The 25,429-nt window shown below is 45.0% G+C and overlaps 1 protein-coding gene across 2 annotated transcripts in view; it reads right to left on the bottom strand.

Annotated features, from left to right (window-relative positions):
• Positions 1-25,429, bottom strand: part of ZEB1 (zinc finger E-box binding homeobox 1) — an 873,134-nt gene that overhangs the window by 203,829 nt on the left and 643,876 nt on the right. For both annotated transcript variants that reach the window (XM_044066691.1, XM_044066692.1), the window contains one exon: positions 15,081-15,186. In XM_044066691.1, coding sequence (XP_043922626.1) covers positions 15,081-15,186 — 106 coding nt within the window. The remainder of the gene's footprint in view (positions 1-15,080; positions 15,187-25,429) is intronic.

Genomic DNA, 25,429 nt, shown 5'->3' with positions numbered 1-25,429 from the left:
GTCTGCTATAACGTTGGGCTTCCCGGGGATGTGCGTTGCAATCAGAAACCATTGGGAAGAGATCGCCCACTGCCAGAGTCAGAGTGCTTCTCGACATAGGGGGTAGGACCTGGTTCCGCCCTGCTTGTTGATGTACCACATACATATTGTCCATCTGAACTGCATTGGTCCCGGTAGGAAGAGAGTCCTGAAGAGCCTGCAATGCGAAGAGCACGGCCCTCATCTCCAAGACATTTATGTGCAGATGATACTCGTGAGGTTGCCAGGTGCCTTGGACTGTTCTGCCCCGATAATGCCCCCCCACCCGATCAGGGAGGCGTCCGTGGTCACTGTAGCCACTGGAGGGGGAAGAACAAATGGTCTGCCGTGGAGCACTGATGTGGAGACCATCCACCACGCAAGGTATTTCTTGCATGCCTGAGTGATCATAATCGTGTAAGACATGGGAAGTTACTGGAAGGACCATTGGGGGAAAAGAAGCCACTGGAGAATCCTCATGTGAAAACGAGCTAGGGGAACAAGTACGATAGCTGCTGCCATGAGACCTAGCGTTTGAAGGACAAACCTGGCTTGAATCCTTTTGCATGCTAATAAAACCTTGACATGCTGACGAATCACTGAAACCCTGTCTGGTGGGAGACTCGCTAACATGTCTTTGGTATTTAAATTTGCGCCTATAAAGGTGATAGATTGACAGGGCAACAATGCAGACTTTGAAATTTATTGTAATACCTAGCCCGGAGCAAGTGTCGATGGTGCAGTCTCTGGCTCGCAAAAGGTGATGATTGGTGGTAGCAGTGAGGAGCCAGTCATCGAGATATGGAAACACCTGGAATCCTTGCCGTCTCAGATGAGCGGTAACTACTGCCATACATTTGGTAAACACCCTGGGGGCTGTGGTGAGACCAAAGGGCAGAGCTCTGAACTGATGATGGTTGGCTCCCAGCCGGAAGCGGAGGAATCTTCGGAAGCGTCTGTCCATTTTTATGTGGTAGTACGCATCCTGAAGATCTATGGAGCACATCCAATTGTCCTGACCCAGACTGAAGTGCGACCATCCGGAATTTTGTTCTTTGTACAGACTTGTTTAGTCTGCTGAGATCCAAAATGGGTCTCCAGTCCCCTGTCTTTTTTGGTACCAAAAGGAACCTTGAGTAAATTCCGGATCCTTGTTGGTCTGCTGGGACTTGCTGGATGGCCCTTTTTCTTAGCAGTTTTGAGACTTCTTGCACTGCATGGTCCCTTAGATTGGGTGGAACATCTGGAAGGGACTTTAAGGGGGTGCGAATGAAGGGTATTCTGTAGCCTCCGGATATGACGGACTGTACCCATTTGTCTTGTGTTATGTCTCGCCAGGCTCCTGGGTACAGTGATAGTCTTCCCCCAACCGCCTCCAGCGGTGAGCAGCCGGGCAACCGTTCATGGATGCTGGAAGGGCTTGTCAGAGAAGGATTCTATGCTGCCATGGTTTTGCGGACCCCCTATGCCACGAGGGCGGTGTCTGTTATTGTTCCCTCCTCTGCCCCTGGAGGGAAACTCACCACGTGTGTCAGGCAAGGCTCCTTGGGATTTACGGAACCACATCTTCCCACTCTTCTGACCCTTAGGATATGGTCTGGAAGGAGTGGAAAAATGGACTCCTACAGCAGAGTCTTGCCTTCCTGCTCACACCTGGAAAGGGTATCTTTCACCTGTGATCCAAAGAGAGAGGAACCATCAAAGAGGTGTTGGTGAAAGACGCTCTGAAAGGTACCGCAAAGTTACATAGCCGCATCCAAGCTAGGGCCACGCCTGTGCCTGCGGCTCTACTTGCACCATCGGCTGCATACGAAATGAGCCGCATGGAGGAGTTTACCATAGAATTAAGAGTCGCCAGCTGGGATGTTGCCTTAGCCTGGGCCCCCTCAGGTGATGGATCTTGGAGGGTATCGCCAAGCTCTTTCAGGAGATCCCTCAGAAGACAGGTAAAGTGGCATAGGTAATTCAGGGACCGCATGGAAAAGGTCGCTGAAGAGAACATCCGCTTCCCATATCTGTCCATCTTCCTGGACTCCTTATTAGGGGGATGGACAGATGAAGTTTCAGCCAACTCCTCCTTTGTGGCCGCTGCTACCACCATGGCATCAACGGGGACACCCTTGGTCAAGAACTGTTTGTCCTGCGGGGCAGTAATGAATTTTGCAGGTCTTCTAGGGGTCGGTTCCACTGTGTCTGGAGCCGTCCACACCTTTCGAGCCACCACAGACATCATTGGGTCGAAAGGCGGAGACACCCAGGAGGTGGAAGGTCGGGATCCAAACACATCCAGGAAGACTGACTCCTCCTCGGAAGGGCTTAGTGTAGTCCAGTTTCTCTCTGCCTATGCATCTCAATGATGTCTGAGAAGGAGACATCTTCAGAGGGGGATCTTGGGGACCCTTCCGACTCCTCTAAGTCGGTATCCAATGCAATAGACTCGGGGGATTCAACATGCTTCCTCTTGCATTTTCTCTTGCGAGGTAGCTCCTCTGAAAGATCAGGGGAGGCCTCGGAAGAGGAGGATACACCCAAGGGGGTGTCCTGGAGCACTGGATCCCCACGCTTAGGATCTGGAAGAGGGACAGAGGCTGACGCAGGCACCCTAGGGGGAGGAGCCGATGGGGTCGATCGTGGGACTGACTCAGCAGCCAGCATACTCCTCATCACCTCGGAGTCCCCGCCCGGACACAGAAAAGGCTCAGGCTCTGACGAAACCTCCGAGGCAGATGTGGGAGCTGAGCTCACCTGCGCCGAAGCACCGAGAGGGAGAGTGGGGTCGGACAAGGGTCCGATGTCACTTGCCCCCTCGGAGCTGATGAGGGAGTCTCGGCGCCCAGATAGGGAAGGTACCATGGAAGGGATCAGAGCCGAAGGAACCGAAAGGGAGAGTATCTGCACCGACAGTTCCATGACTCAAGCCCCAATGAACTCCAGCTCCGAGCACAAAGGAAGAGTCGGAGGAGGAATATCAATAGCTGTGGATGTAGCAAACTCCTGATGAGGAGGGCTGGACAACATTTTGGCAAGGGCCTGCGACTTCATGAGCCTACTGACCACTCTTTCCAAATCATGGTCAGAAAGTCTAGAGGACCGAGAAGAGTGGGATGATCGGTGACTACGCTCCGATTGGAGCAGGGGCGACTTTGGAGCCGAACGTATCGACTCCAAAGGAGACCTGGATCTCTTTCGACTCTCAGCCGGCTCCAAAGACCGTGTCGGAGCCGACTGGGAGGGAGGGACATCGGTTCCAGCCGGAGCCGAAATGGATTGTGTGACTTCACCCAACGATGGCTGCGAACTGGGAGCCGACTGTTTAGGTGGCCTGGAAGACTTCACCAGCTGAGACTTCGACAGTGAATCTTTGGGTTTAAGCAGACCCCTCAGAATCAATTTATTTTTGTGCTCCTGCAGGACTCTTGGACTGAAGGCATGACAGATGGAGCAAGAGTCCTGCAGGTGCACAGCGCCCAGACAATAAACACAAGAAGTGTGACCATCTGTCACAGACATCTTCTGACAGCATGAGTTACACTTCTTGAATCTGGACGGCTTTGGATCCTTGGAAGAAAACCAAGGACAAGTTTTCACACAAAAAAGTTAAGGTAACCGATAAAAAATATTAATACCCTACAGTTACCACAACCCACACAAGTACTACTACCAAAAAGAAAAACAAACTTATCACCAACACTACAGGTTATAGAGAAAATTTTTTTTTTTTTTTTTTTTTTTTTTTTTTACTGAAGATAGAAAATAAAGGTTAACCTCTAAAACCTTTCTGTGGAAAAGGGACAGAAGGGGGGGGGAGACTCTCTAATTTAAACAAGTTTCTTAGGAAGGGAAAACTATTTAGAGGAGGAAAAAACTAACTACAATGAATAAAGTCTAACTAACAACTAATTCTACACTACAATACAGTAATTTTTACAGGAAAATAACAGTAATAATAAAGAAACTTATACGACCTGAGCCAGTAGAACAACCTCGCAGCAGAAGCGGCAAATGAGATCTGGGTATCTAGCGCCAGGCATCATGGGCTATAGGGGGGTCTCGAGCCAGTAAGCAGCTTTCGAGCTTTTGAAGATGTCCAAGTCGGAGCAGAGGATCGGCTCCAAACCCAACCAGCAAGAATAGAAGGTGAGATAGACAACTTAACATAATATATTACTAAAATGCAACATGTTAACGTTGCAATGTATTCTTGCTTTAGTGCAATGAACACAACAAAACAATAAAAAAAGACAAATTCTGCAGCAGCTTTGTGAGCAGATAGGATTGACTTGGGAAATGATTTTTTTTGAGTTATGATACAAAATCAGAATTGCCTAGACATAGTAATGCCTTGCTGAGACTAATTATGATGGCTGCCGAAAAAACAATTACTAGAAAATGTAAATCAAAGTCTAGGCCAACTTTATTAGAAGTAGTGCGTATAGTAACAGAGATGAAACAATTGGGATCTTTAGAAAAGGGAGGGAGCAAACTACATAGGAAAAATAAAATGGGAATTAGGAAACAACATACGCAGAGCAGGAACGAGGTTTATGAGGCAGGATTTGAATGAGCCATATAATGCTTAACTGACAATGACTGGATAGATTATAAGTGATGTATAATGTTTGCAACTCGTTTCAATGGTGTCTGTGATGTACGCTGTTTGCAACTAAAGTGGTGTCATGTTTGTTTTCCATTTGTATAAATGTAAGATGTTTGTTGAAAAAAAATTAATCCACGAGCTGTACAGCACACAACACACGTTTTTTTGTTTTGGGGAGGGGGATGGGTTTTCCATGCTTCTAGAATGCCTGCATCTCATTTTTGACCTCCCTATGTCTTCTCTGTTAGCAAGAATAGCTATCCCATCTGACATCACTTATTACAGGTCTGACCTACTGGAAAGAATGGCTAATAATGCTGTATTGTTGCATCATACACCCTCCAAGTCAACACAGCCAATCTGTGGACAAATGGGTTCCCTATGCAGAGTAATGAATTAAGCCCCCACCAGGGTCACACCTAAACATCATGGTACATGCGATGATGTTCCTGCTTACTACAATCACTTTCCATCCTTTACACTGTAACTACTCTGGCTTATGGGTAATTGCTTGGTTTGCAGTTCAGGGGGCCATTGAGGAGCCTAATCCAATTTTCCAGTTGCTCCAAAGCACTGCTTAACTAAGTGACTTGCTGAAGGACAGGAAAGGACATTCATATGAGGCAAAATCAGATATATTCTGCAAAACTGGATACAGATAAGAGTAGACCACTCTAAATCACTTAAGAAGTTAAAGACCTACACCTGCCAGCTGCTCAGATTTCATCTTGCACCAGCCTGGTGTGCTCTCTCTCTCAATGGCTAACAGCTCCACCAGTGACGGGGGCTGTTGCATGCATGCAAGAAAATCAATATTAAAGCTGTAATATTTTGTTGGTGGTTGGATGTGAGCAAGAAAACTAATATTGTGGCTGGGCCACACAGCCAGCACCAAGCCCTATTCAGCTGCCTAATGCTGATCTGGCTCCGATGCAAAGTGTGCACTAAGGTTGAGTAGAGCTAATGGGCCTAGGACAAGCTGTATCATCATGTACATTTGTGAAAGAAACAGCTGACACAAGGTGCAACTCACTTTCCCTAAATACCAGCTGCAAAATACTAGTATGTTTGTTTGCTAATCCTCTACAAAGCCAAAAAACATTAATGTACAGGCCTAAGTGGAGTACTCTTTCCTTGCTGGTGGGCACAAATCCAGTACTAGCTAAGAATCAGACTTGATAACACTAACAATATCACAGAGTATAGAGAATAAGCTCAGAATCGGCCTCCGTTTTTGACCTGAGATTCATTTACAAGAACTGGGAGTGGTGAGGAACTTCTCTCACTTTCCCTTTCTCTCTCTTCCTTTTATAGGTCAGTTGACTGGGAAGATACAAACCTAAAAACAAGAACCAACTAGTAAGGGGACAGAGACTGTTATATTGCAGGACTTCAAGCAGCAGCTATGTCTCAAAGTCTTGTCTGTCTACCTTAGACTTGCTGCTGTGCCACTGGAACACTCAGCCTCAGAATATTCCTCCAAGTAATACTTCATTCAGTGCCTAATTTCTTTATTTTTTCCTCCCACATGTAGTATCTCTACCAAAGGCTCCACTAACAAAACCCAGTTGGCCATTTATTCTGTGGTGTTGAGGAATGGGCATTCCTGGGTTAGGCAACAGCCCTACGCCCTCTGTATGCCTCTACCCAGGAAGATCTACTGGTCCATCCATTCCCTGACAGTGACAGTCATGTGGTACAAAGCAAGCTAGCTTGCTGGTCCTGCAGGTGTCTTACCTTCTCCTGAGGCACAGCACCCTCCTCCCCTTGGTATCTTGCTGAACTCCACAACTCCTGCCCTCCAAGGAGACCTCAGTTCACACTTGGAGGTGCATCATGTCAGCATGGACTCCATAGGCGTGTAATTTACCATGGGTGAAACACCTAGTCCTCCATCTAAGTGTCAACCAAGTGGTAGGCTCAAATCTTCCTTCTTTTCAAGATGGGCGCGCTGGCAGTGTTTGTTCTCTCCCACCCTTTCCAACCAGCACCTACTGGCATTGAGTCACTAATCAAACTTGGTGCCTGCTTTCATTTGTGTGATACACCAAGCAATAAAGGTACTAAACTTTCTCTGGTGGTAGAGTTTAATGAAAGAATTCATTTGCCAGTGATGTGATGACTATATTTAGAGAGAGACTAAAGCAAAGCAGAGAGGAATAAAAGGCAAAATAAAGTATACTTCTGAACTGACATTTGCTGACTACATGGGCACTTCAAGACTGGCCTGCTTCACTGCACTTGGAGATGCTCCATAACTGACAGGTTTAAGCCTTTTCTTTTGTCAAGATATGTACTGACTTTCCAATGAAGACTGCAAGGAAGTGAGACAGCATGAAAAATGAGGGCTGCCAAAGATGTGCCTGACCTAAGTGTGAGGGCTGGGGAGGGATGCACTTGCTGAGATCCTTGCAATGGACAGAAAGTATTCTCAAGGAGATCTCACCTGTAATCCGTAGGTTCAAACACCTTAAAATAAGAGCTGGTCCTGTTTTTGAATGGTGCAATGGAGAATAACGAATGGCACAATTAATGGAATGCCATCCAGGAAAACTGCTACATGTTCTGCTAGTGAATGCCTCTCGTTATTTTGTTCCCAAAGACCTGCTTCCTAAGACAGCATGTCAGGTTTACTGAAGACCAACATAAAACAAAGACAACAAAGCAAACCATGGCTTCAAATAAAAGTGATTGGGGAACAGAAATGGACATGCAAAGCCAAGGAAAAATACCAGAAAACCTTCACAAATTAATATCATTAATAGTTAAAGGGACCAAAGCAAAGTCAGAGGTGCAGAGGTTATGCAAACTGTTAAACATACTGAGGGGGTTTAAGGCACATATGGAGAAGGAATGCAACTGTTCATATGTGAAATTCCAGGGCTAGAGCAAACTACATGAAAAACAGTCATCGTGGCAGAGGGCTCAAAGTATTCAGTTTTTGGTCAGCAGTAAAAACACGCTGCAGGTTGTGCACCACACAGATATACAAGATGATTATGGACAAATTCAATTCATAACAGACCATTTTCACAAAAAGCTTAACGTTTCATTAATTCCAATGAAGCATGGAAGGAGGTGAACAAGGTCTATAAATAGAAGTTATGTTCTTACCATAACGTTCCATGTTAGTTGTCTTCTTCTCGCCTTCTTCTTGCTGGATGGGTTCGGAGCCGACCTCGGCTCCGACTCGGCCACTCTAAAAGCTCGAGAGTTGGTTCCACCGGCTCGAGGCTCCCCTTATATCCCACAATGCTAGGTGAGAGTTACCTCAGATCTCGTTTGTAAGCTAACCCCAGCTTATAATAGTAACAGAATAATTCTAAACAGAGTCCACCTCTAACAACAGGAAGAAGAAGGGTGACCTACATCCTGATCCAGGAAATATGCACAACAGCATATGCCTAAGAAAGAGGTGGTAGAAAGAGAGGTCACGATCACAACTCCTCTAGGTCTGTCCAGGCCAGGGGGAAGGAGGGTGGGGCTTAAGAAGAAGGCGAGAAGACAACTAACATGGAACGTTATGGTAAGAACATAACTTCTATATGTTAAGTTGTCTATCTCGCCTTCATTCTTGCTGGATGGGACCGCGTCCCTAGCACCTTGTCCCGGGTGGCCTAACGGAACAGACTCCTGAGAACAGTGGAACCAAGAGACCACCTTAGGCAAAAAGGACGGGTTAGTTCGTAAGGATACTCTGTCCTTATGAAACAAAAGATAAGGAGGACGACAACTGAGTGCTTGAAGCTCTGAAACTCTTCTAGCTGATGTAATAGCTACCAGAAAAGAGTTTTCCATGATAACAATTTTAAGGAACAGGAAGCTGCAGGTTCGAAAGGGGGAAGAATCAAAGAAGCAAGAACTAAATTTAGGTCCCAAGGAGAAGGAGGATTTCTTATAGGAGGTCTGAGAAGAAAAACTCCTTTCAAAAAGGCTTTGCAGAGTTTGTGGGACATTAGGGCAGATTCAGAAATACCCACATGAAAGTTAGAAATAGCTGCCAATTGAACTTTAAGTGTAGAGGAGATGAACCTGCATGGAAGAGTTCAGCTAGAAAATCAAGGACTAGTTGGATGGAAGCGGTGAAAGGATCTATGTCCTTTCCTTGTGCCCAATATGAGAAGCGTTTCCACTTACTCAAATAAATCTTTCGAGTGGAAGATTTATGGGAAGCTATCAATATATCTCTAACAGAGTGAGATAATTGAGGAAGCCTGGCTAAGGTTGGAACTGGATGAACCAAGCAGTGAGGTTCAGAGAGGGGAGGGAGCGATGAAACTGACCCGACTGATGGATCAAAAGATCTGGAACTAGGTCCAGATTCCACGGTCGCTCCAAGAGAAAACGATGTAGAAAGGGGAACCACACTTGTAGAGGCCAGTAAGGAGCAATGAGGATCAATGAGGCCTTCTGAGCGATAGCTTTCTGAATTACTTGAGAGATCAGTGGGAAGGGAGGAAATGCATACAGAAGTCCCCGGGGCCAAACTTGGACTAGAGCCGCTCTGCTGGGTGGGCCTGGTAAAGGGAATAGAGTGAAATATTCTCTGCACTTGCTGTTTTGGGGAGTAGCAAAAGATCGCAGCAAGGCTGACCCCACTTGAGAAAAATTTCTCTCACTACAGAGTCTTTCAGAGACCACTCGTGAGGCATGAGAATAGCTCTGCTCAACTTGTCCGCAATATGATTGGACTTCCCGGGGATGTGCGTTGCTATCAGAAAACGCTGAGAAGAAATCGCCCATTGCCACAGTCTGAGTGCTTCTCGACACAGGGGTATGATCTGGTTCCGCCTTGTTTGTTGATGTACCACACTACAGACATATTGTCTGTCTGGATTGCAATTGTTCCCAAGGGAAGAGAGTCTTGAAGGGCTTGCAACGCTAAAAGCACTGCTCTCATCTCCAGAACATTTATGTGCAAGTGGCATTCGCTTGGTTGCCATGTGCCCTGGACTGTCCTGCCCTGATAATGCCCCCCCCACCCGATCAGGGAGGCATCCGTTGTCAGTGTAGCAACCGGAGGAGGTGGAACAAAAGGTCTTCCCGACAGGAGATGGGGGGAAGACATCCACCACATGAGATGCTTTTGCACGCCTGCGTGATCACAATGGTGTGAGACATTGGAAGTTCCTGGTATGACCATTGAGTAAAAAGCATCCACTGAAGGATCCGCATGTGGTATCTGGCTAATGGAAGGAGAGGTATGGCCGCTGCCATAATTCCCAACACCTTTAGGACTAACCTGGCTTTGATTCTGTTGTTGTTGAGAAGGAGTGATACCAATTTGTGAATGTCTGATATCCTTTGATGTGTTAGCCTTGCAGACATGTTTATCGTATCTAGATTTGCGCCTATGTAGGTAATAGTACGACAAGGCGACAAAACAGACTTTTCGCAGTTTATTGAAATACCCAGCTTTTGACAAACGCGAAAAGTGTAATCTCTGGCCATCAGAAGGAGATGCTTGGTGGGAGCTGTGAGGAGCCAGTCGTCCAAATATGGAAACACCTGGAATCCTTGTCGCCTCAGGTGAGAAGCTACCACTGCCATGCATTTGGTAAACACCCGGGGGCAGTGGTGAGACCAAAGGGCAGGGCCCTGAACTGAAAATGACTGGTTCCCAGCCTGAAGCGGAGGAATCTTCTGGAGCGCCTGTTCATTTTATGTGATAGCACGCATCCCGAAGGTCTATAGAGCACATCCAGTTTCCTTTGCCCAAAAGGGGAAGGATGGATTGCAGCGTGACCATCCGAAATCTTGTTTTCTTGACTGATTTGTTCAAGACACTGAGATCCAATATCGGTCTCCAGTCCCTGTTTTCTTTGGAACTAAAAAGAACCTTGAGTAGATTCCGGATCCTTGTTGGTCTGCTGGCACTGGCTGAATTGCTCTTTTTGCAAGCAGTTTTGAAATTTCCAAAGCTGCTAGATCCCTTTGAGCGGTGGAACATCTGGAAGGGATTTTTGACTGATTTGGAAAGCGAAGAAAGGGGATAGAATAGCCTTCGAAATGATGGACTGTACCCATTTGTCTTGAGTCAGGGATAGCCAGGCTTCTGGGTACAGTGACAATCTTCCCCGACTGCCTCCGAAGATGGGCAGTCGGGCAACACCTCAGGGATGCTGAAAGGGCTTGTCAGGGAAGGCTTCCCGATTGCCCTGGTTCTGCGGACCCCCCCTGCCTCTAGGGCGGCGTCTACCATTGTTATTCCCACCTCTGCCTCTGGTGGAAAACGACTCTGTCGCCAGGCGAAGTCCCTTGAGATTGTTTACGGAACCACATCTTTCCACCCTTCTGGCCTTTGGGGTAAGCCCTGGAAGGAGTAGAAAAACGGACTCCGACGGCAGAAAGGGTCTTGCCATCAGTCTCGCACCTAGTCAGGGTTTCTTTCACTTGAGGACCAAAGAGAGATGATCCATCAAAAGGGGAGTTCGTGAAAGATGTCTTGAAAGGGTCCGCAAAATTGCATAGCCGCATCCAGGCGTGCCTACGCAAGGCCACACCTGTCCCTGCGGCTCTGCTCGCTCCATCAGCCGCGTAAGAAAGAAGGCGCATGGAGGAGTTGGTTATGGAATTAAGGGTAGCCAGCTGCGTGTTCATCTTGTCTTGGAAACCCGCAGCTGTAGGATCCTTTAACATTTCACTCACTTCCTTGATCAAGTCCCTTTGAAGCAGAGTAAAAGGGCACAGGTAGTTCAGCGAACGCATGGTAAATGTCGCTGAGGAGAACATCCGCTTCCCGTACCTATCCATGGACCTAGATTCCTTGTTAGGTGGATGGACAGGTACTGAAGAATCAGCTAGTTCCTTCTTTGTGGCAGCAGCTACCACCATAGCATCCACAGAAACTCCTTTTGTTAAAAATTGTTTGTCTGCTGGAGCTGTTATGAACTTAGAGGGTCTCCTGGGAGTGGGGTCCACTGAATCAGGAGCCGTCCATGCCTTCTTAGCAACCACCTGCATGAGGGGGTCGAAGGGGGGGGGGACACCCAGGAGGTGGAAGGACGAGAGCCAAACGCCTCGATACACAGATTCGTCCTCCGAAGGGTTGAGGGCTGGCCAATTTCCCCTCTGTTTCAGGATCTCCAGAATGTCTGCAAATGAGACATCTTCAGAAGGGGAACGGGGGGAACCCTCAGAATCATCCAAATCTGTGTCTGACGTGATGGACTCAGGTGAGTCAATGTGTTTCCTCTTACACTTCCTCTTCCGAGGGGGCTCTTCTGCCAAATCAGGAGAGGCCTCGAAGAGGATGAAATCCCACAGGGGCTCCTGAGGAGCTGGCTCTCTGCGGTCCGGGATGAGGGAGTGAGTCGACTTAGCCTGAGGCACCATAGAGGGAGGGGCGGACGGAGCCGACTGTGGAGTAGAGCCAGGCTCTAACACACTCCGCATGACCTTGAATGCACCCCTGTCAGGCAGAGCCAGAGGTCCCCGCTCCGAGAAGCTAAGAACCCCCCTCGGCACTGACAGTGATGGCTCGAGGCCGATGTCGGAGCCAAACTCACCAGCGCCAAGCCCGAGAGGGAGAGGGGGTCGGACAAGGGTCCGATGCCACTCACCCCTCGGAGCCGACTAGGAAGTCCGGCCGAGATTCTTCCAAGGAAGAAACGGAGCCGACGACGGAACCGAAGACAATTGTATCGGCTCCGCGTAATCACAGTCTCGGTTCCGACACGACCCGCTCCGAGCTCAAGAGAGTCGAAGGAGGAATAAGTTGATGGACGGGGCAGGCATCGACTGATGAGTCGGGCTCTGAAGCATCTGGGCCAGTGCCTCGGACTTAAGTAGTCGACTCACTACCCTCTGAAGGTCATGATCTGACAGCCTCGATGACCTAGAGGAGTGAGACCTTTGGCTCCGTTCAGACAGCAGGGGAGATCCTGGAGCCGAATGAACGGAGCCAAGAGATGGTGACCTGGACCTCTTCCTAGTTGTCGGCTCCGAAGGTCTGGTCGGAGCCGACACGGAACTCTATTACCTCGGCTCCAGCCGAGCCGAGGGGCCACAGAACCTGTGGACTGAGACTTATCGGCTCCAGCCGGAGCCGATGAAGGCAAAGGTTGAGAAACCTTAGGTCTCGGCTCAGTTGCGGAGCCGAAGACCTAGATGCCTTAGAGGGCTTCCCTGTTGAAACAGACAGGGAATCCTCTGGCTTGAGTAAGCCTCTAAGAATTAATTTATTCTTTCTTTCCTGCAGGACCCTGGGGCTGAAGCCATGGCACACAGCACAGGAGTCCTGCAGGTGCAAAGGCCCCAGACAATAGACACAAGAAGTGTGAGCGTCTGTCAGAGACATTTTCTGACAGCACGCATCACACTTCTTGAATCCGGAGACCTTTGCTTCTTTAGACATTTTTGTCTGAACAGGTGTACACAAACACGCACACAAACACACTAGTTATACCCTGTCAGGTTATACAATAAAAGTAGTAGTAGTACTAGTAATTTAAAACTACAATAAAACACACACACTCCCTAGGGAAGGAAAGGCCTATAGGCCCAAGGGAAGAACCAAAGGTTCTTGGGGAAAGAAACGGAAATTTTTTGGGTAGGGAATAAAAGTTTTCTAACCTACTCTAAACTAAGTAAAAATATTAAATTAAAGGGGTTTTTAAAGACTAATTTCAACAAGAAAATAGTACTCACCAGGAACCGGTAGAAACAACCAACCTCGAAGCTGTAGCGGCAAACGAGATCTGAGGTAACTCTCGCCTAGCATTGTGGGATATAAGGGGAGCCTCGAGCCGGTGGAACCAACTCTCGAGCTTTTAGAGTGGCCGAGTCGGAGCCGAGGTCGGCTCCGAACCCATCCAGCAAGAATGAAGGCGAGATAGACAACTTAACATCTTCATGTTTAAGCTATATTATAAATGCCTTATGTGAAATAAACAAAAGTTATATACTTACCATAATGCTAGATCATAGCTGCATTGTTCCGTCTGGCTCAAAAGATGCATTATTGGATTCCACCTTGGAGCTTTTTCAAGCGCTTGGATCCAGGGCTCTGGCTCCTCCCCTACCCATACTTCCCTCTAGTCCCCAGATTACTTCCGATTGAGTTTGCATTAAGACACGTGTTCCAGGGCTCTGAGTATTAGGGGTTGGATAAGAGTATTTTTTTCTAATAACATTGATGTTTCTAATTCCTATTTCTTGAGATTTCTACTAAGGGGTTTAACTTCACCTTTGTTATAATAACATTTCTTAGACAGCTTCAGAGGTCCTTTCTCATTTTAGTACCTCAAGTAAGATTTTTCACAAGAGCTCTTCAGTGGAGAATATTTGTACAATGCTCTTTGCAGTGACCCCTTCATTTCCCAGTCTGTCTCACATTAATTTGCAGGAGCCATATCTATTAGTGGGTTACCTCCCCAATAGTCACATGTAGTCGACTTTTCATCCCAACATACCCAGTAGCCACTGTGATCAGATGCCTCTCTTCTAGATTGGGGAGGGCATTACGAAGGGAAGATGATTGAAGGTACATGGCTGATGACAGATGCCAGACTTGACATCAATGACTTGCAGGGAGATGCTCTCAATGCTGCAGGCTTTTTAGGACTCTTTCTCCAAGGGTGTGATATCCATCCAGAAAGACAAGCGGGGGTGGGACCCCATTCATATCCGTTTGGTAGGGAAGTTGTAAAGATATAGCAGTGGGCAAAGACTTCCAAATGCTTTCTGGTGGCAATGCATATACCTGTGACTTTCAATGTACTGGAGAACAAACTGAACAGGTGTAGTCTGCATCTCTCAGTGGCAATGATGATTTTCAGTCACTGGAGCCGGTCTTCCTGCGATCTTTTCGCCTCTCACCTAAACAACAAAATGCAGCAGCTACTTCAACTGATTCCTCCACATCAACAGTCACTGAGGGATGCTCTGGTTTACAAATGTCCCCCCAGGTCTCCTATATGCATTTCCCCTTGATAACGAAGTTTCATCAGAAAGCTATGAGGTGCAAGGCAATGGTAATGCTCATTGCACCTTTTTGACCCCCAGCAAGTTTGGTTCCCCTACCTCTGGTCTCATCTGGTGCACCCTCTCTATGGGTGCTGTCTCTACCTCAACATCTCTTGCTGCAGCCATCCAGTCAGCCTCACTGACACAAATTCCCTAAAATTGACCATGTCATTCTTCTAGTTCTAGTGGTGGCCAGAAATGCTAGGCTATCTACTCCAGTAAGACATTCAGTCAATTTCACAAAAACATAACTCTAGAAAGGTCTACCTCAGCTGAAAATGGACAAAAGTTCTTGGCTCTGTTTTCACTGTTAATTAAAAAAAAACTTTCCACAGCATGACCTCATTATCTGTCATTGTTTACTCAACTTTTGGAATTCATTCCCCTTTTCAAAAGCACTGGAGAGTTTTTGGCAATTGTAATAGTATCCTGTAAATAAAGAAAAATTGTTACCATTGTGAACATGAACTGTAGCCTATAAATAATGAAAAAAACTTACCACTGTGAATGCGAAGGTGCTCTTTGAGGTGGTGCTTGTATTTGAAAGCCTTTCCACATTCAGTGCACTTAAACTTACGGTTGCCACCAGACTGTGTCACATGCCTCTGCAGGAGAAAGGCAAGCGAAAATGTTACGAGTTGGCTATTACTGCTTAGACTTTTACATTGCACTTATACTATACTGTGGTTTACACTTTTGACAGTGCTTTGCTTACCAACCTACCTAATTGTTTATTAAGCTGTTTTTGTTGCATCTTCCTGGAATGAGCCTGAAAACAGTCCTTCTGGACCAGTACTCTATCCCAGTTAGCACATAAAGAGAAAATATACTACTACCATTTTAATTCCTATTCTTTAAGGATCAGATGGCAATGAAACCAAATTACCTTGTGACTTATGCATCACTTCTAAGCAAAATTAAAAGTTTGGTATCTACTTCTCTGAAGTACAGGCTAACACAGAAGGTCTTTGGCTAATGAAATTCGCAGATGACTGCAAACTAGGAGCCATAATCTAAACTCCTAACAATATGGACATCCTACAAAAGGGCCTCACTGAGACAGATGCCTGGTGTCAAAGCCATGGCCTCAAGCTCAATGTCAAAAAGTGCACTGTCATCCCCTTTGGTAAAAACTCTGTACCCATGAACAATAACATAGGCGGTAGTATACTTAACACCGAAAGTGTGATAAGAGACCTTGGGACACAGGTGGACAGTAGTCTCTCCTTTGATAATCCCATCCCCACAGTAGTCAGGAAATCCTTCTATGTGGCACACCATCACAAAAGGTTTCTCATCCAGAAAAAAAAAAAAAAAAAAAAAAAGAGGTCATTGTTCCCCCCTCTACTCGTCACTCAGACCAATTATAGAGTACAATGCCCCTGTTGGTATGTAACTCACAAGACATCTACAACAACTGGAAAGGCCGCAGAAATACCTCATAAAGAGGATTATCGGCCTCAAACAGATGCCATACGCAGACCGTCTCAAAAAACTCCAGCTTTACTCTGTCTCATATCGCCAACTCAGAGGTGATCTCTGCCTAACATACAAAGCTATGTCAAACCCAGAGCTGTTGGACATGCTCCACTTAAAGAAATCCCAATCCCTCCAAGCTACACCCTCTAGGGACCTAAACCTTGTCACCACAATAAACAGAACATGCTGGAGGGATAGATTCCTGTCCCAGAGACTTCCCATACTCTGGAATAAACTACCTATCTACGTCAAACAAAGCTCCTCATTAGCACTCTTCAAGAAATATCTTGATGACTGGATGGGAAACAGGAAATTCACCCCGGGGATCACCTCTGTGGCTCTGCTCGACAGTGGCACAGGAAAATAATTTTCTTGGGTGGCAAAAGCCAGGGTACCTTTTTGGCTGGGCTTGTATAGGCCCCAGGGCTGATAGCCTAGTACCTACCTATGAACCTATGGTGTTTAACTTTCCATATCTATGCAAGTTAACAAAAATTAAACCCTATCAACAGTAATACAGAACCATGTGGAACACTTCATAATAGCAGAATGCTAAATTTCCCCTCTGACTTTTTGGCATTTATCACGTCTGGTCACTACCTCTTCCTTTCTACTGCTACTGGTCCAGTCTCACGCAAAGACAAGAAAAAAAAGGTGCATCGTCGCTCGTCTGGTCAAGATAAAACAGACGAACATTCATGGGTTCAGTTTAAACAGCTTTATTACACACAAACACATCAGAAATGAGGCTTTGTAACAAACTTAAATAAACTTATAAACAGACTACCACACTCATACATGTTAACACTCTAGCTGTTCTCTCAAAATGGCACTGCTGCCTGCAAGTGCTCCCTATTTATATGCATGTGCTACATCTGGAAATGCTTCTTAAAGGTACATACACACTGATTTACAGCCTCCCTCTTTCAGAAATATATTTCTCAATGACATGCAATTTACAGAAATGATCTCTTGACATGCAATTATATAAAACTAATTCTTTGACATGCAATTATACAAAATTAGACAAATATAAAACAATCATGTCCAGGTTGCTGTGTATTTTACACTAGATCTAGAAATAAGACCTGACCGTGTAACAAAGTCAGAATTGCATCTACAAGGAATGTTCAACTTTTGGGGACATCATCAGGAACGGGAATGGATACTGAGACATATTCTTCGGTATGAACATTGTTAGGTTTGCTCTGAGATCAAGAGTCTGTATCACAGGTACGATGCTGCGATATTTCTGATACAGGAAGAAAATGTCTGTGGTTTCTCCTGTACTCTGGCTCGGTACATATACCTCTCACTTGACCAAATAGATCAAAGCCTTTCACTGTTTGCATCCTCACTGTCTCTCTTTTTAACAGACCAAGAAATCTGCTCTCCTTTTAACGGACGAAGAAATCTGCTCATTTTATCATAGCTGGACTTCTTTGAGAAGAACGCTTCTTAAAAAGTTGGGCTGCCTCTGAGACCGAATGATGACTGCACAGGTCTTCGGACTACATAAAATTGCAAGCTGCAACTTTTCCCAGCCGAATAGCATGAAAGCACCACCGAGCCTTCGGTCTGAGTCGCTTCACCTCCATAAGCAACAAGCTTCACACAATTACCCAAATTAAGTTGCTCACCAGCTCTCACTCTAGCAAATGTTTCTGCTGACATTACATTACACTTTGAACCAGTGTCGGCTTTGAGCTCTGTGGGTTTACCATTGATCAGGACAGTACAAAACACTTGATTTGCCAATAAATCTACTGCATTAATCTTTTCACCAACAACTGATAACCATTTATACAGAAAGTAGGGTTGCAGCTCTCTAAATGATCAACTTGCTTTTTTGAGACACCTTTCTTACCTGACTGAGGCTTGCTTAATTTACAAAACATTTGAATATGATTCTATTTTTTTACACTTGTGGCATTGCTGACCAAATGTTAAGCACTTCTCTCTTTTAGACTCATGATTGGCACCACAGTTATGACAGTTAATAAGTGACTTGGGTTTTGCTGACTCACTCATACTCTGAGCATGCACTTTTTACTGAGCTAGTCTTGGAACTTGCTACAAAGCTACGGGTTCTCCCTGACACATCCGCAGGGGTTGCAGCTGCCATGTGCTTAGGCCTGCTTCTGCTGGCCATGTGTTGCATGCTGTCCATGTTTGCTCTAGAGGTTGCTGAAATCATGCTCTTATCACTTGTAAGCAAACTTGTGTGCCTTTCTGTGAGCTCATGGATTTGACAAATCTCTATGGCTTTGCTTATAATGTTAAATCATGGTCAGGAAGCAAAATCTCTCTCACTGCAGCACTATTAACACCACACACACAAGTCTGTCCTTTATTAACTCATCTTTCAAGTCACCAAATTTGCATGTTTTAGCTTTATTTCTCAAGTCAGTGATATAAGCTGCAAAAGTTTTTCCTGGCTTTTGGTCTCATGTATAAAATAAGTGTCTCTAATGTAACATTTGTCTGGGGGCTGCACATTTATCTAAATTTATGTTTCAAGCACTCAGAGTCCTCTCTTGATTAAGCCAATACCACAATATGATTGTTCACCCCCCCGCATATACTTCTGGTGCATACACAAATGAACGCTCTCTTTCAATACCCTCTGGCCCAGCTAAGTTAAGCAAAATGAATGCCTACGTACGTGCGTGCATCTTTGTCAGAAAAAGCTGCTTGCATGAAAATACATTATTCTTGCTCAAATACTCTCCAATTCTCTGCTATATTATGATCAAACACAAGTGGACTTGGTCTGCAAAATGCCTCTGCTATCTCAACACACATCAGTGAAAGTGCCTGAAATCATGTACGAACATACACACAAATGTAAGCCAGAACTTTATGCCAGTACTTGTAATTATGCCCAATAGCACAACAAACATTTTGAAATAACTGCACTTTGCCAAATAAATCTCCGTAGCACAATAACACTTTAAAATCACTGTATTTGATACCACTCCTTATCAGTGTAAATGTTTTGAAATTACTGTATTTTGTGAATAAAGTGTACATTGCAGAAGAAGCTCAGAGTAAGAAACACTGAGATGAATGCACCTTGCAAATAAACTGTACACAAGACAAAAGCCTTTCAAAATGGCTGTACTGTGGGAAATAACTTTGCAGTGTGCAAGAAACGCACTGAAATGGCAGCACTCTGCAAAGAAATACACATAGCACAAGAAACCTTTCGAAATGGCCGTACTTTGCAATACAACTGTACTTTCACACAGCAAACTCTTTGAAATAACTGCACCGTAATAAAGCGAAAACACTGAGATACTTTGAACACACTAGTTATGCTTTGAATGGCTTCAGTTAATGCAAAATAGTAGTTTGTGTCCAAAGTATTTTACTAAAATACATGCAGCTGCCTTGCTCTTTAAGCTTATTTTGCCCTTTTATTGTACTCGTTTATCCCCTTTTAATCTCTTATCATGCTCATTATACTTTTCTTGTGCCCGTTTTACTTTAAACATGCTCGTTATGCAAACCAAAGGTAATTAGGAGGACCATAGGAATAGTTTTGCTAGTTTTACCAAATATCGTGGTTTCAAACATTTTGTTTAATAATGCAGTTTGTGCCTTTCATTTGCTTAATACGTTTCTGTGCTACTTGTTTGATTAATAATGCGTTTTGTGCCTTACAAATCCATGGTTTCATTTTCTTTGCCAAATAAATAATTTGTACAGTTTTCTTTACCTTTAGCTCGTTTCTGGCCCTTTTTTGTTTGTCTGAGCTCTGTTTCACTCAACCTGCTTAGCCTGCCTTCACCTTCAATTCTGCACCTCATGGCTTGAAGAAGTTGTTCTTCTGATCCCGGTTTTGACACCAGGTCGTTCGTCTGGTCAGGATAAAACAGACGAACATTTGTGGGTACAGTTGAAGCAGCTTTACTACACACAAACACATCAGAAATGAGGCTTTGTAACAAACTTATAAACAGATTGACTACCACACTCATACATGTCAACACTCTGGCTGTTCTCTCAAAATGGCACTGCTGCCTGCATATGCTCATTATTTACATGCATGTACTACATCTGGAAATGCTTCTTAAAGGTGCATACACACACTCTGATCTACATGCACCACTCTAAGTAATACTTTCTGTGGTGAATACAGGAATAGACTGTATGCAAGTAGTACATATCCCTTGATCTGTGAATGAAAGTAGCAAGACATTTATAAAGGGGTGAGAATTGAAACCCGAAAACCAAACAATTTCTGGGTTGTATAAAAAAATAAAATGAATTAAAATCTGGAATGCCAACAGAAATCTGGAGCAAATATTTTCAGAATCACTATCATTCCAGGAAACCTGGTCCAGTCTTTGGCTACAACAGTTTCTATATGACCATGAACAGCTATCATGCAGCCTGTCGAGAAGTTCTCTTAAAAGGGTCTTATAAAAAAATTATGTTATTACCAGTCCTTCAGTTTCCAATGGAGTGACATTAGCTAGTTTTCCTACGGAAAAAATGCATCTGCAGCTCATGCCTCTCCCTAACAAGGAAAAACTGAGCTGCAAATAACTATGTATTCTCTCAAACTCACTGTACAACACTACATGAAAGACCAACACGAAACATACAAGCTAATCATAAGAGGAAATGGGTGTAGACTAAAAAAGAAAAAAAGTTAAAATAAAGAAGTTATGTATTCACCATAACGATCCATGCTGGTAGTCCATCTCACCCTTCATTTTTACATATGGGTTCGGAGCCGATCCTCAGTTTCGATTCGACTCGGCCGATATACAAGCTTGAAGACTTCTGGTTGGCTCATGGCTAAGCAGGTATCACACAGTGCACCAGTACAAACCCCAGATCTTGTTTGCTGCTCACTAGAAGAAAAAAATCCATAACAGACAAACCAATACTAAAGGGTCTCCAACCAAAGATAACCAAATTATTATTATCTCCAGATCTTCCAGGATAGGGGCAGGAGGGCGGGTTGGTAAAAATGAAGGGTGAGATAGACTACCAACATGGAATGTTATGGTGAGTACATAACTTCTTTATGTTGTGTAGTCCAATCTCACCTTCATTTTTACATATGAGATAACGACCCTAGCGCCTTATTCTTGGGTGGCTCACTGGAAAATACTCCTAAGTACCGTGAAGCCAAAGGATGCTCTACCCCTGGAAACTAAATCCAATTTGTAATGTGTAATAAAAGTGTGAGGGTTAGCCCACATAGTTGCTGCACAATTATCAAGTGGGACCCTGGCTTAAAAGACTACAAAGGTAGACTGCGACCTGGTAGAATGAGCCTTGATCCTGCAGGGTAAAGGTCTGCCTCCAAACTGTAGATAAAAGCTATGCAACTGGAAATCCAGTTAGATAGTGTCACTTTAGAAACTGTTAAGCCCAATCTGGAAAAGGAAATGAATAGTTGATCTGATTTCCTAGATTCCTTGGTCAGCTGTAAATCAAAACGTAGTTGTCTATGAATGTCCAGCTGATGAAAACGGTATTCAGCTGCATTACAGTGATTAGGGAAGAAAAGTGTGAGTTCTATGGATTGATTTAAGGTAGCAGGGGAACAAACTTTGGGGAAAAGGAGGTATTAGTATGCAGTGACACCCTGTCCTTGTGAAAGATCAAATAAGGTGGCTTAACAGACAAGGCTTGTAGCTCCGATATCAGTCTAGCTGACGTAATAGCTACCAAAAACATCTTCCAAGACAAAAATTTCAATGAAGATGAGTGTGAAGGTTCAGAAGGGGGAGAAATCAGTTTGGACAACACAAAATTAAATCCCAAGAAGCCACAGGTTCTTGCAGTGGTGGTCTCAAAAGAGTGATTCCTTTCAAAAAGGTCTTACATAGCTTATGAGACATTAAATTATCTGGAAACCCTAAGTGAAAATGAGAAATCGCCGTCAATTGGACTCTGATAGTGGCAGCGGCAGCTCCTTGTTGAAAAAGCTCAGAGAAAATCCAAAATCACAGGGCTGGAAGCAGTGTAGGGATCTACATTCATTTTCTGTGCCCAAATAGAAAATCTTTTCAATTTACTGCCATACAGCCTCCTAGCTGAAGGTTTATGGGAGGACATAAGAATATGTGATACTGAAGATGATACATCATGAAGCCTGACAAGGGATGGAAGAGGAGCAGCCACGCTGTCAACCTGAGGGTGTGGATTGAGGGATGTAGCAAACCTGACATGCAAGTCAACAGATCTGGAGCTGGGTCCAGGATCCAAGGATCGTCCAGAAGAGGATTAAGAAAAGGGAACCAGACCTGACGAGGCCAGTAAGGAGCAATGAGGATCAACTTGCTTCTCAGCTGACTGGCTTTCTGAATCACTTTGGAAATGAGAGGAAATGGAGGAAAAGCATACAGAAGTCTCATGAGCCAATCATGCGCCAGAGCGTCTCTGGGCGTCTCCCCCGGAGGAGGAATGAGGGAAAAATAACTGGTATTTGGTATTGACTGGGCTGGCAAACAGGTCGCAGCAAGGCTGTCCCCATTTGTGGAAAATCTGTTCCGCTGATTCCTGCTTCAGAGACCACTCTTGAGGCAGTAGGATCGCCCGGCTGAGCTTGTCGGCTATTACGTTGGTCGTCCCTGGAATGTGCGTTGCAACCAGAAAGCGCTGGGAAGAAATCGCCCATTCACAAACTCGCATGGCCTCTAGACAGAGCGGGTAAGATCTGGTATCGCCCTGTTTATTGATATACCAAACAGACATGCTGTCTGATTGTATCGCAGTAGTCCGGAGAGGAAGAAGGTCTTGAAGTGCTTGCAACGCCAGGAGCACCGTCCCCATCTCCAGAACATTGACATGCAGGTGAGCCTCGTGTTCTTGCCATGTGCCTTGGACAATCCTGCCGAGATAATGCCCCCCCCCCCAATCTAGGAGGCATCTATGGTCACAGTGGTAACGGGTTGGGCAGGAGCGCCCGTGATCAACTGGTAGGGAGCTATCCACCAAAGCAGGTCCTTCTTGCATGATTCCGTCAGCAGGATAGGATGACTCAGCGGGAGATATTGGAAGGACCATTGGGAAGACAGAAGCGACTGGAGAATTCTCACGTGCAACCTGGCTAATGGTACTAATAGAGTGGTGGAAACCACAGTCCCGAGGAGCTGAAGAAACCACTTCGCTTTGACCTTCCGCAACAGAAGACTACGTTGAATTTGAAGGATTAAGCTTTGTGCCCTGTCGGCGGGAAAACGAGCTGTCATGTTCACTGTGTCTACCTCTGCGCCTATAAAAATCACAGACTGAGAGGGCAATAATGCAGATTTTTCCCAATTTATGGAGATCCCTAACTGAGCACAAAGTTGAATAGTAGCGTCTCTGTTTTGGAGGAGTAGATGCCTGGTGGAGGCGGTCAGGAGCCAGTTCAAATACGGAAACACCTGGAATCCTTGACGTCTCACGTGAGCTGTCACTACTGCCATGCATTTGGTGAACACCCTGGGGGCTGTGGTGAGACCAAAGGGCAGAGCACGAAACTGATAATGATTGGCTCACAGCCGGAAGCGTAGATGGCTCCTGGACGCCTTGTCCATTTTTATACAGTAGTAGGCGTCTTGGAGATCGAGAGCACATCCAATAGTCTTTCCCTAACAACGGGAGTATCGACTGCAGAGAGTTACCATACGAAACTTGTCCTTCACGGATTAGTTTAACCTGCTGAGGTCCAATATTGGCCTCCAATCTCTGGCTCGTTTTGGCACTAAAAAGAACATGGAGTAAGTCCCGGATCCTATCTGGTCTGCTGGGATGGACTGGATGACTATTTTTAAAAGCAACTTGTTGATTTCCACAGTTGCCTGATCCTTTGATTGGGTGGTACATCTGTGATGATCTTGGGAACAAATGGAAGGGAAAAGGTTATTATATAGCCTCTGGTAACAACTCTTTGTACCAACTTGTCTTGAGTGATATTTAGCCAGGCTTCTGGATACAAAGAAATGCGATCGCTGACCGGCCCCAGAGAAATGCAGTCGGGCCTCAAATAAGGAATGCAGATAAGGCCGTCCCCGAAAGGAATCACGGCCTTGCTGGTATTGCAGACCGCCCCTGCCTCTAGGGCGACATCTCCCATTTCCTCCTCTGCCTCTGAAAGAGGATTCGCCCTGTGTGTCCAGAAAGACCCTCTGGAACTTTTGGAACCACATTTTACCACCCCTTTGGGGTATGGTCGAGAGGGAACAGTAAAATGTACTCCCACGGTAGAAAGCCGTCTTTCCTTCTTGCTCACACCGAGTGAATGTGTCCTTCACCTTGGAACCAAACAATGAGGAATCATCAAATGGGGCGTTGATGAAAGTAGACGAATGGTAAAATGAAGGTGAGATTGGACTACACAACATCCACTGTTTTGACGAATTCCTCACACAAACGCTCTAAAGTATTTATTTCAATTTTTTCCTCATCAATTCTTCACCTTTCAGGGAAAGTCCCAGACCATTAATTTTCCAAAAAAAGAGGGAGCACTTCCCAACGCATTCAATCACAGCTGCAGTAACCCCCAGCTTTAAAATGCATATTTAACTTAAACCAGAATTTAATAAAAAACATGCAAAAAAGACAAGGCTGTTGCCTCAAACTTCAAAAGCAGTAACAAGACACTAACAAAATAAAAAAGGGCAGTTAGGTCTGGTGTACACTTAACCAGAAATGTGCTTCTCTGCACAGTTGTTCGAGAGAGACAGAGAAAGACATGCAGACAGAAAGCCAATCAGCAACAGCTTTCTTCGAACTGGAGTGAAACAGACTGGTCTGATTTTTCTACAAAGTTTCGTCAATGTAATACAGGCCTATAACTACATAACACTACTCAAACAGTAGACTAATTGCAGAAGGACTGTACATTGAAAGTCATAATAATGTGGTGAGTGTGTTGCACTGGGGATTGTGCAAACATTATCGTACTGGAGTGGCTGAAAAACACTGGAAACATGAGCCACAAAGCATGACAGAAAATAATGAAGTCTACATCACATGGATTCATCCATAACAAATAGTTCAACAGACAGATGCTAGAAAACCAGACATAGTGGTCCAGAAAAAGAAATGACAAGAAAAGTAGCACTGAAACAGTCACCCCAATTGACTACAAAGTCCTAAGTACAGAGAGAGACAAAGTCATAGAATATCGGGATTTGCAAGCAGAACGAGAGCAATGAAGAAGAAAGATACACAGATAGATCCCAAGAGTAGGAGTAGCAATGGGTCTTTAAAAAAAGTCTGCCATCCTATTTAATTATGCTACCAATACATGTAACTCTGTACAAATTCCAGGAAGAGTCATTACTGGACACATTGCGGGTGCTGCAGACAGCACTTTTGGGTAACATCAAAGAGTGAAACAATATTAATTTCAAA

This window comes from Protopterus annectens, chromosome 3.part1, assembly GCF_019279795.1.
Source record: "Protopterus annectens isolate FY-2018-M chromosome 3.part1, PAN1.0, whole genome shotgun sequence".
NCBI lineage: Eukaryota > Metazoa > Chordata > Ceratodontiformes > Protopteridae > Protopterus > Protopterus annectens.
The sequence above is the reverse complement of the archived record's forward strand: the minus strand, read 5'-3'. Positions and strand labels throughout refer to the sequence as shown.